Source organism: Rhodamnia argentea, chromosome 2 (genome assembly GCF_020921035.1).
Source record: "Rhodamnia argentea isolate NSW1041297 chromosome 2, ASM2092103v1, whole genome shotgun sequence".
NCBI lineage: Eukaryota > Viridiplantae > Streptophyta > Magnoliopsida > Myrtales > Myrtaceae > Rhodamnia > Rhodamnia argentea.
Genome location: NC_063151.1, coordinates 28,768,356 through 28,780,477, shown reverse-complemented (window position 1 = coordinate 28,780,477; position 12,122 = coordinate 28,768,356). Strand labels below are relative to the sequence as shown.

General features: G+C 41.8%; 1 protein-coding gene and 1 non-coding gene across 2 annotated transcripts; one reads left to right on the top strand and one right to left on the bottom strand.

The window, feature by feature from the left end:
* Nucleotides 1-4,892: 4,892 nt before the first annotated feature.
* Nucleotides 4,893-4,965, bottom strand: TRNAA-AGC. Its single transcript has one exon. It is a non-coding gene; the product is annotated as a tRNA-Ala (tRNA).
* A 3,337-nt stretch (nucleotides 4,966-8,302) lies between these two features.
* On the top strand, nucleotides 8,303-10,610 carry LOC115734423. The gene is given in 3 exon segments (XM_030665203.2): nucleotides 8,303-9,025; nucleotides 9,028-9,330; nucleotides 9,777-10,610. Coding segments are annotated over 3 exon segments (1,299 nt in total). The 5' UTR covers nucleotides 8,303-8,664; the 3' UTR covers nucleotides 10,412-10,610.
* The last annotated feature ends 1,512 nt before the right edge of the window (nucleotides 10,611-12,122 follow it).

Genomic DNA, 12,122 nt, shown 5'->3' with positions numbered 1-12,122 from the left:
ACTGAGACGGCCAATTGAGTACTTCCGCAAAATTACGAAAGACCCGGGGTTAAAATAGTCATTCCGGATGGGCCTTATTTAAAAATCAGCTTTTTCTTCTTCTGTTTTTAAGTGTTGCTTGTATCTGAAAAAGCAAAAATAAAATAAATATATTGGAGAGGTGAGCGTTAACTGCAGTTAGGGTTTGGGGGTAAAAAAAAGAAAGGTGGGGGTGGAGTTTGAATTTTTTAAATTGGGGATCTGGCGGTATTATGGTAGTGAGTCGTTGGATTACTATATTTACCCAAATGCCCTTGTCCCCAACATTTGTCTCTCTCTCCTTCTCGAGGTCTTTTTCCGACAATTCCGCTTTTTATATCTTGTTTGGTAGCACTGCTCAACTTATCCTGCCTTCAAATTATAAAACAGGAAGTAGGTTTTTTTAAAAAGGTTAATACTACGAAAAATCCCAAACTGATATTCCTGTCATAAATTTATTTTAAATTATTTTTTTGGCCATAAAAAATCTCAAACCGGTACACTTGTGATAAATTTACCCCAAACCGGTACGCATGTGACAAATTTACCCTCCGTTATTTTTCCTCAAATTTAAGCATCAAATTGCTGAGTTTGATGGCACATAGCAGTTCACGAATGTATTATTTTGAGATTTTTACCCTCTGTTTGTCACTAACGTATCAATTTTGGATTTTCGTGGTATTAATCCAGTTTAATGGAGGGTAAATTTGTCACGTAGTATATCGGTTTGGGGTTTTTCATGGTCAAAAAATTTAGTTTAGGCTAAATTTATCACAAATGTGTCGGTTTATGATTTTTGGTGGTCAAAAAAATAAATTGAGGTAAATATATTACTGAGGTATATCACTTTTGTGTTTTTCGTGGTGTTTACCCATTTTAAAGGTAGTAACGGTTGTGAAAAATATCTCGACAGGAAGGTTCGAAATGTGGTAGATTCAATTGTTGTTTGGTTTGCTCATTCATATAAAATTGTCAATGAGGTATTGTCACGTGAAGTGTCTCTAAAATATATGTTAAGCTTAATTAATGGCGGGATTTTCGACTTTTATAATACTAAAATAGAACTTTCTCAAGTCATGTATCTCATTGATTCAGCAATAGGGGTAAAACGGCAAACCGTCCAAGGACCAATCCATTGGAGGCGACTATACATAGCACCAAAATTATTTTCTCGAAAAGTCTTTTTTTTGGGGGGGTTGTTTCAAAGGGTCTTTATTTTATTATGACTTACAAAATGCTGAAAGCAAACCCCAATTGGGATCACGCTTTATACCATGCAAAAAAAAAACGAAATCTACAATAAGACAGTTTATCTGGCATGATCTCACCATTTGTATACTTTTTACGGCGACACGGAAAAGTTCGTATATATGTAAAAATTGGGAAAAGTGTTAAAAAAAAGTCCTAAACCTATTGCATTAGTGTTAATTCAGTCATAAACCTTTTTTTGTGTCGATTTAGTCCTAAACCTTTTGCATTTGTGCCAATTCAGTCCTAAATATTTTGCATTTGTACCAATTAAGTCATAAATCAGTCAATTGAATTAGCACAAATACAAAAGATTTAAGACCGAATTGACACCAATGTAAAATGTTTAGGACCGAATTGGTATAAATGCAATAGGTTTATGATTTTTTTAACACTTCTCCCCATAAAAATTAGTTTTACAGGGACAAGATATTAGATCCTCACTTGCGATTAGTAAGTCTAGACATTTCTATACACGGTAGCGACGGAGGGGCTTCTTAAGATGGAAGCAAAAGCGCATAGATGTGAACGGCGAGAACAAGATTCCCGTTACACTCCTATCAATACTCGGCGACAAACCTTTCTAAACAAATTAAAAAAAAACAGACGTTACGGTATCTTTTCGAATCACGCGGTCGTACGTCGAAGACCCATGTCCGTAAAAGTTACGAAGGGCTCGGTTCTTTTCGATTTCTAGCACCAAACTTCATACAAAAGAATGATTAGAGCCTTGATTGGGAAGCTGGTGACTTCACATGCCGATCGTGCGACACACCTAATTCTACCCTGCAACAAAAAGTGCGTTCTAATCCTCAAAGCTTGCTCTGCAATTTTGTCATCAATCATGGGTTTTTGTTGGCTCGGGCTCTGGGATGGTGTGGATAGAAATCCCATGGCTTTATGCGAAGGAGATAGAACACCAAACCCCAAAAACTCCACGGTCCCTTTTAATTAAAATGTACACCGCATTTCATCAATTAATAAGAAATTATAGAAACGATAACGAGATTTCTCTCGGGTGCTTGGTCTTGCGACAAAATCACAACATAAATTGTCTCTTTGTTGTCCCCGTGGATCACTATAGGTTTTTTTTGTCCTCTTTTTCCCGCGAAAAAGAGAGGACATTGCCAGTAGATTGGACTGAATTGGAACAAACACGTTTATGTTGCTTCGAGAGGGAGTTAAGAATTTTTCACTTTATTACCCCTCGGAGGAAAAAACAGATTCTGATGTGCTATCTCTGATGTATCTGTAATGTAAAGCATAAGCACGAGAACATTAACTAAAAAAGCGAGTTGTTGCCTTTTCTATTCATCAATTGGTGCTCGGCTGCATTCGTTGGATGTCATTTTCTCATCCCACTTTTCTCATTTGACGCTCCCTCTCTAAATTAGCCACGGCTAATTGATAATCCCCCTCTCTCGACCTCGAAAAACAAAGAACAACGGGTCTGTATATGGTCCCGAATAATTCGATCGAATCGGCGAGGCTATCTTCATCATCTTACATAAAAATACAAAAATAAAATAATGTGAGATTACAGGAACAGGCGTAAGATAAAATTACGGGAAAAATTGGTCATTTCTTATGCCGATATTTGTCCATATCGATGGGTGTGCGGCACAACATGGCACGTCGTTGTTTCGTCGCACGAGGCCACAAACACCACAAACAGAGAAAAGAAAGGAAAGGAAGCTATATGTTCTATCTCTCTCGACATGGCGTGAAACGACTCCATTACCTAAATGGAATAGAAGACCGAACATCTCTTCCAAATCAAGAAAAGGACCTTAACTTCGCCCGCATGGTTCTTGCGGTGATGTGAAGAGAGCATCTCTTCACAACATTGACGGACCACCATGAAATATGACGCACAGGAGTTTAAATCGTGGAGGCTTCGTCGTTGCTTTGGTTCCTTCGATTACGACTTGCGAACAGCGTAGGCTCGAGCAGAGCGCCATGTCTATGCGTGACTTCCACTAAAGAAAGTGGTGGTGGCGGTGGGGGTGACGTTGATTGAAAATATCGGCAATTTATGGAGCTGCCTTCCTCGACTTGTTAGCCACAGTTATGGAAGAAATGTGTACAAAATCGAAGTCGGCAAGAAATCTTGGATTTGCGAAAGACGCGAGAAATAAGCGGAGCGATCCATTTCCAGGGCTTTGCGACATTTTCCACAACAATACTAGGTAGCGCCGACGCAACGGCTAGGATTCGGAAAGAGATTTTTAGGCGCCCCGGAAGGTCATGTCCTCGGCACGGCTCGGCTCGTCAGAATTATTGCGCCTTTCATCTGTTTCCGGCATCGTAAACTGTGATCCTTCCATTTGTTTGGAAGAGTCCGATCACTACAGCACTTTGCATTTTCGTTCTCGTTTTTCCTCACATTCAATCTAAACCTTACAATTCTTCCCTGCCCAAGAATGATGTCTCTATCGCACGACTGGTTATTTCACGCACGATGTGCGGACAATCATTTCGCTTCTTGGAATTGTTTTTCTATAGTCAACGTTCGACACTTCCAAATGAACAGAAAAGGTCTTTCCTTCTCTTTCTTCGCGAGAGGCAAGCAAACGACAGGGAAAAGTACTAAAAATAATAATAAGTCTCTTATATGGGTACCAATTCAATTACAAATCTTTTAATTTGACTAATTTAGTCGTAAATCTTTTTTTAATCAGTACCAATTCAGTCCATCCAGATAATTTAAATCGAAAATCGCCGACATAGACGCCGGCCATCTTACATAAGCACCGTCGGACCGACGTAGACAATTTTTATAAAATTTGTTTCCGTGGTCAGAAGGCTAAAAGGTTGTGTCTTCTTCGGAGCAATTTGTCCTGTTTTTTTTCTCGGATGCACGTATGGCAAATCGGGAGAGGCGGAATCCATGAGGCCGGACAAGAGGGGTCAAAGAGAGAGGATAATGAGTTGACCTTTAATTTCTAAACCAACTTCATGTCACGGGAGGGCAGCTGCCGGATCCGCCTTTTGTGGACTTATTGCAAGTAAAAACAAGTGCAGTTGGAGTTTCAAAGTCAATCTCACAAACTTAACTTATTACTAATCAGACATCTTTTCATTATAAACTCTTTATCATTTTGGTTTTTTTTTTTTTCACGATAGAAATCGTGCACGCGTGCGATCATCGGCATTGCCGAGTGCTGGGCTCGCCCGCCCCAATGTAGTTTGTGATCGGCTCGAATCGCAAGTATGTTTGGACAAGGACAAACGAGATCCCAACCCCGAAGACACCGAGCATGAATTCAAATGGAATGTTAGATCCTTCTATCCCTGTTGAAGGCAATAAAGATTTCTAACTCCATGAATACCAAGTCAAATGATGGATGGGGGGGGCGTACCCAAGATTCGAAAGCCGAAGGAGATTGTAAATTGTCCAATCCACACGACATGCCTTGTTCTCAGCAGCCAGCCACAGAGAATCCAATGTAATAATCTATTTGCTTTATCATTAAGGAGAGAGAGAGAGAGATTGGAGGAGGCACAAGCTTCCAAATGACTTGTCCGAGCTCGGTGTGCGCCCCATGTGGATTGGATGGGAATTTGGATCCAGAATGAAAAGAGACAGATAAAAAAGAAAGTTCTGGAAAAAGAGTGGAGTGGAGTGGAGATGCGGGGTATCGATCCCCGTACCTCTCGCATGCTAAGCGAGCGCTCTACCATCTGAGCTACATCCCCCATGCTACTTTCATAACATGTTTTACATTTTAAATATTTTTTTAACGTGTCAATCACTCCACCACTTTCCTTCTTTTGTTCCTTTCGAGTGCCGTCCGTCCACGTAGGATAGTTCCCACCTTCTTGAATTACCTCGTTTTTTTTTTTTTCATAAAATGAGAAGGTTTGAATCGGTTATCTATTTGTATGGATGCTCCTTCGAATCGTCAAAATTTAGGATTCGAATTGAATATTCCGAGTTTATCGCTTTAGGGGAATTTCATTGGCGCGAAGAAAGCCGAATATACGGGCTCTCGACAATCTTATTCTTTTTCTATCCCACGCATAGCAATGTCAATCTCCCCAGGAATCCATAAAACAAAAATCAAACCAGCAAATCTGAATTCCCATGGAACCAATAAATCTTACTTGTCACAAGTCCCTTTTGTTTAAAGCAGCGTTTGCTCCCTTATTCCCACATTCCAAGTGAGTCAAATTCACTAGGGAAAAGTATAGTGGAAGTCCTAAAACTTATCATAAAAGTGCATTTGAGTCTTAAAAATTTCAAAAAGTGCAATTAAGTCATAAAACTTATTATGAAAGTGCATTCGAGTCTTAAAACTTTCAAAAAGTGCATTCGAGTCTTAAAATTTTCAAAAAGTGCAATCAAGTCCTAAAATTTGTCATGTTAGTTCAATCAAATCCTTTCATTGGACCGCACTTTTTGAAAATTTTAGTACTCAATTGCACTTTTGTAACTAGTTTTAGGACTTCGTTACATTTTTTTGAAACTTTTAGGACTCGAATGTACTTTCGTGATAAGTTTTAGGACTTGATTAAATTTTTTAAAAGTTTCATGACTCATTTGCACTTACATGATAAGTTTTAGGACTCTTAATGCACTTATCCCAATCCACTTCAAGCCCATGGGTCAGCCCATTGCATAGCAAGCCGACATTAGATTTTGGACCGACCGAAAAAGGGTTTATACTCCCACGTTACATCTATTCTGACATTTGGTTGGTGGGGTCATGGAAGTGGTGGCCCCGTCAATTAGCTCCGCCCATGAGCAGCAAAGAGGGCGTGTGATCCCCATTCGAAACCCCGAGAAATGTAAGACGAATGTCTTTAAGCATGTCTATGCCCCGTACGCCGTTCGTCCGAAATCTCTCACCTGACCGTATAGCGGTCGGGATCACGGGGATTTAGAATTCGCACACGACCAATGCAACATCAGATCAACAAGTGCAAACCAGCTTTCCGATGACGATCGAGTCGAATTTGTAGTAATTGCGAACCGGCCCATCGCTCAGGCCGCTTTCGTGACCGTGCCCCTTTTTCCAACCCAAAACCTGTCCACTTTGACATTATCGGGAAAGCATTAAACATCGAATTCACTTGCGCACAAAGGTAGAATCCATCAATCTAATGCATGTGCACGCACCTGACTTTCGAGCACAGTCCTTTTCCCCCTCTCTCTCTCTGTACGCAACTTTTGCTCAAAGGTGAAGCAGAAACACAGCACAGCACGGCACGAAAAAGGATAATCAGTAATCAGTAATCGCCCTTTCCACCGGCAAAAGCTAATGATAAGCCACGATTTGCCCTTCTTTCTAAATCCTCTTTTTTCTTAGATTTTCCCAAAGCTTCGTCAGCTTTTTCCTTTTCCCAACCACTTGTTGGGGTCGGGGATTATATTATGCAAGGATCGACACCTTTCCGAATCCACTAATTGCCGGGTTGCCAAATGATTACGGGAACAGATGGTGAATTGGCCAGTGTTTAATGTCCCCTCAGCTTTTGTAGGTTTATGAATGATTGATAATCGATTTATCGGTGTGGGAGAAAGTCTTACCTTTTAAATTAGCTTTTCAAATGAAAGATGTTCGAGATCATTCAATACCGGTCTTAGAGCCCAAATTACCAACAAATAGAGTTATCCTATATTGCTTGTGAAAGGGCCGGTGGTCAATTTATAATTGCAAGGAAAAACCTCATCTTTTGAGTCGCCTTTTAGAATATTCGCGCAACCTTTTCCATCGGCATCTCTCCCCTAAGGATAGGAATCTGACGACGTGCTCTCCCTATGTGAGGTGTAACATTTTGAGTAATCGGAGTGTTGTGCGCCCGTTTCAAATTCGAAAGGACCTCTTACTCCTTACTCTTAAATTTCGATTGTGGCCAAATATTACTAACAATTGCTTCAGCACTTGACTAAAAGTGGAGGGATAACAAGACAAGTCAGATATCATTTCGTGCCTCGCTCGATTGTTGAAGCTAATAATGTGAAAGAGTGCATGCATAGCTAGTTATAGGGAGACTTCCTAACGCCCATTTGGCAGATCTTCATAATGCTCGAAAGTCCCCACCATAGTATAGACTCTTTTAAGCATTGTCGAGTACAATCGTAAAAGGATTTTGTCAAATCGTAGGTTTTGGGGTAATATAACTATTCTTACCAATCAAAAGAGGAAGGGAAAAGGCTGAATCATCGATGGATTTAATAAATAAACACAAGAAATATAAATGCATGTAGCTATCGATGAAATTAAATTTATCTTGTGAAATGTCCAATTGCCTGCCTGTCCGTGGGACAAGGTTGTAATCACTTTTACCGGATATTTAGGCACACATCGTCTTTATAAAGTTCGGATGTCCAAGATAGGTAAAAAAAAAAAAAAAGAACAACAAGAAAGTTTCCGATACAAGAATAAAATTCACAAAGTAATGAGCGTTTAAAAGTTTAATCATATCATAACACGTTACGCTAAAAATATACTCTCACGCTATGGGCAAAACATCTACCGATTACTATGACAAATTTAAAAATCGTTCAATACTTTATAACCCTATTATCTAAGCTACGATGGAAATGGGGTACGTTTGCATGAACTTTCACTTAAATCTAAGTTTCACGATGGACCCACTTTGAGTTGTTCTTAGCTCTAAACGCCTAACTAAATTATTCCTAATTTAGTAATGAATGCTGAGTGGAAAACGAAAAATATAATCGTTACCATGGATGTGAACAAACGGTTCTATCATGTTGGAAAAGCAAAAGGATTGACACTAATGCAGCGGTGGAAAAATTTGAATGCCCTAACATCTAGGAGGTGCCCTGCGAATTTTCTTTTTCATTTTTTTTTTTAGGGGAAGAGGAATCATAAATGGGTGGCAAGATGATAGTAACGAAGGTTCGTGGATAACAAGGGCGGGAGAGTTTTTCTGTGTCGTGTCTTGTGGTGGCCTTCCTCAATCCTCAGTAACCATCATTAATGAGCGCCACTAAAGACAGTCTCTCTCTCTCTGTTATGAGCGAGCTCTCTTTGTCATCATCTTCCTCCCTCTAGGCCACACGGATCTCTGTATTCCTCCCACATTTCTCTGCGTCGTGTCTTGTCTCCCGGTCTGCAATAAAGATCCAAAAGGAACGCTTCAGCAGGAGATGTCTCTCCAAAGGGGAATCTTCAAACATTTCTCGGGGTTACCTGAGAGGATTCTGAGAAGTCTCTCCTGGGGAGAAGCTCATGGGTGAAGCTCTAGGTCTAGCTTCCTTTCTTCCTTTCTCGAGTGGTAGTCGACAAAAATAGAAAGTCAGGGCGACCCATGAACTGAAAAGGAAAGAGTCTGTACAAGAAAGATGAAGCTTTTGCGGCCTTGAGACAGAGCACTAAGGAAGAGAAGAAGTAAACGAAGGAGAAGCCCACGAAGAGAAGAGAGATGCCAACAGTGTGGTTTGCTCTCAAGAAGTCCCTACACTGCAAATCAGAGCCATCAGATGTCCACCACCCGAAAACAAGGAAGGAGCTGACCACGATCTTGACCAAAAAGACGGGGCGGTCAGGTTGCTCGAGGTCCATCGCCAACCTCAAGGACGTCATCCATGGGAGCAAGAGGCACACGGCCGAGAAGCCGCCGAGCTGCAGCCCGAGATCCATCGGGAGCAGCGAGTTCTTGAACCCCCTAACCCACGAAGTCATCCTCAGCAACACCAAATGCGAGCTCAAGATCACCGGCTTCGGCAACGGGTTCCAAGATTCCGGCGCCGGCGTAGGGGGCGATGGCGGTGGTGGCGGCGGCGGCGGGGGTCGACCTTTGTAGGGACTCTGACGCCGGGGACGCCCATGCATTACTTCAATCCTTCGTTTAGGACAACCTCAGCAAACGGGGCAACTCCGAGGAAGGGGGGTTTTGTTTTGGGCGAGAGACAAGGGTCTGGTGGCCTCGGTGGCCGAGGCGGCGGCGTCGTCGGCGGCGTCCGTACTAGCAGTAGAGTGTCGCTGGATGCTGACGCTAATGGGATCTCCACCATAACTTGCCACAAGTGTGGAGAGCAGTTCACCAAATGGGATGCTGCCGAGGCACATCATCTCTCCAAGCATGCTGGTAGGAGAAAAAGTTTCACTTTTTTTCATGAGAAATGCCATTCCTTGTGGATTTTCTGATTCAGGGCCAAAAAAAAAAAAAGGACACCTTTGCATGTGTACATGACGGAATCTGCTTCATTTCCGTTCGAACCTTTTGCGCGAATCAACTTTAACGAGGCTGACTTCGCAAAAATACTGAGTGTCTCTGCAATTCTGTCCTCCGGAGTGTTTTTTTTTCCTGCTGATTTTTTATATTTTGCTTCATCCATTTCTGAGCTGGAGGATCAAAAGCTGGTTGGCTCTACTAAATGGTCAACTTTCCCAGCATCTATTGGACTGTAGCTGTTACAGTTCTATCGGAATTTGAAAGCCTCGCCGTTTGTGTTCTCTCTCACATTGCTCAAATAACGTGAAGCTTGCACAGTAGTCACGTGCATCTGACCACATTGTATTCTTGCTCAACAGTGACTGAACTAGTGGAAGGGGACTCGTCCAGGAAGATTGTGGAGATCATATGCCGAACCGGGTGGCTGAAATCGGAGAACCAAGGCGGCAACCGGATCGAGCGGGTCCTCAAGGTCCACAACATGCAGAAGACCCTGGCTCGGTTCGAGGAGTACCGCGAGACGGTCAAGGTCAAGGCCGGCAAGCTCCCGAAGAAGCACCCGCGGTGCCTCGCCGACGGGAACGAACTGCTTCGCTTCTACGGTACGACCCTGGCCTGCCCGCTGGGGCTGGACGGCTCGTCGAGCCTGTGCACGTCCGACCAGTGCTGCGTGTGCAGGATCGTGCGGCACGGCTTCTCGGCAAAGAAGGAATCGAAGGGAGGGATCGGGGTGTTCACAACGTCCACCAGTGGCAGAGCATTCGAGAGCATCGACGCGGTCGAGGACGACCCGACCGTGAGGAAGGCGTTGATAGTGTGCAGAGTGATTGCAGGGAGGGTTCACAGGCCATTGGAGAACATCCAGGAAATGGCCGGTCAGACGGGGTTCGACTCCTTAGCCGGTAAGGTGGGTCTGTATTCACACATTGAGGAGCTCTACTTGCTCAATCCTAGAGCTCTGCTTCCTTGTTTTGTGGTGATCTGCAAACCCTGAAGGATGAACGTAAAGAAAACGGAAGAGAGAGCATGACGAGCAATTTGGGCTAAAGTGGTTTCTTGGGTTGAATTCTTTTGTTTTTCACTTCGGGCTTTTGATAGATCTCGTGGGGTTCCTGGCAAAATTATTCTTTTTTGGCTTCACATCCTCCTCTTGATGATGAATATAATATATCTTTGACTCGATCCTTCTGCAATCTGGGCTACTCTGAATCTTTTCATTCACTCTGTAAGATCCATGAACATGGCCAGTTGAAAGTTCATGCCAATGTTCTTGAAAAGATTTGAATGTTAACAGCGTTACAGTGAATGCTAGTTTTTGAAATCCAGAGAAAGACATTCAATATTTGGCGATGGTGAAAATTTCAGAATCTTACAGTTATCAGAAATGGAGTTGATGGTAGCTGACAAGTGATAAATTAGAGCTCCGACAGGTGCCTTTCAGAGAGGGGATGGTCTGGCTGGCCTCACGTTCTTGCGAATTGAATCGTCTGAAAGTCATTCAATATTTTGCTCCAAAACGAAAAAGAAAAAGGAAAAGCTCGAATGATCATTGAATTTGAGATTTTCTTTTTCTGTAGTCTGATTGGAGCAAGGAAAAAAAAAAAGATACAAATGGTTTTTAAATGTTTTCTGAATTTTTAATTTGATTAATATGATACTTGAATTTTAGTTAAATGTACAATGTAATTCTTGATTTTTAATTTGTTTAATGTGGTTTCCAAACTTTTAAAGCATCTTCAACTAAGTCCATGAACTATAAATAATAAGTCCAATGTCGTCCCTAAACTTAATGGACGGATTATATCGAACAGCTTCATATGGTTTAAGGATTAAATTGAATATGTTTCAAAAATTCATAGATTATATTGGTTAAATTAATAATTCAGGGCTCGTAGTGAACATTGGACTAAGTTCGGAGACTATATTGGTAAAATTAAAAGTTCAAAGATCACATTGCACGTTGATTCAAAATTCAAGAATCATTCGTGCCATTGTCCCTCGGAACAATGCTGATGAGCATGGGTGCTTCACGTGACATGTGGAGACGTGAGAGTTTTGACAGGATCAATACGCAAAGTTGATTATGGACCCTACGAATTCGCCGGTCACCTTGTCGGCGCTTTGAAAAAATGGGATGGAATTTCATGCAAGGCCGATAAAAACAAGGGACTCGTTTGCAATTATAAACGTGAATGATCCACGGAACAGAGCGAGTAAAAAATATTTGGGAAAGGGGGAAAATTTTTGACATGCGGTATTAGCCAAAGGATTAGTTCGAGGGGAGAGGACAGAATTCGAGGAAGGGCTTCCCATGTCGCACAATTCTCTTTTGTCTCTTCCTGTTTCGTCCCAGCTGGCACGCCCACGTGCATCGATTATTCATTGTGGGGGGTGGGGTGCGATGATGGTGCCTAAGTACTCTGCTCGGATTTCTTAATCCTTCGTTAAAGGATTTATTATCCTCGTCTCGTTTTTTTTTTTTTTAATCATCGTTAATGAAGATACCTCTCTTGTTCAAATTCGTAGATTTAAATTTCCTAGCTCGAGTAATTTTCTAGATGGATAGGTTTGCTATTTAGGATCTACCATCTTTTCTAGGTAAGAAGTGTGTTTTCTTTACCTGAAAAGGACTTGAGGAGCGGGTTTTCTCGTGAATTACTCTTTAAAACAATCCAAGAGAATCTTGTAGCGCCCAAACACGTAAT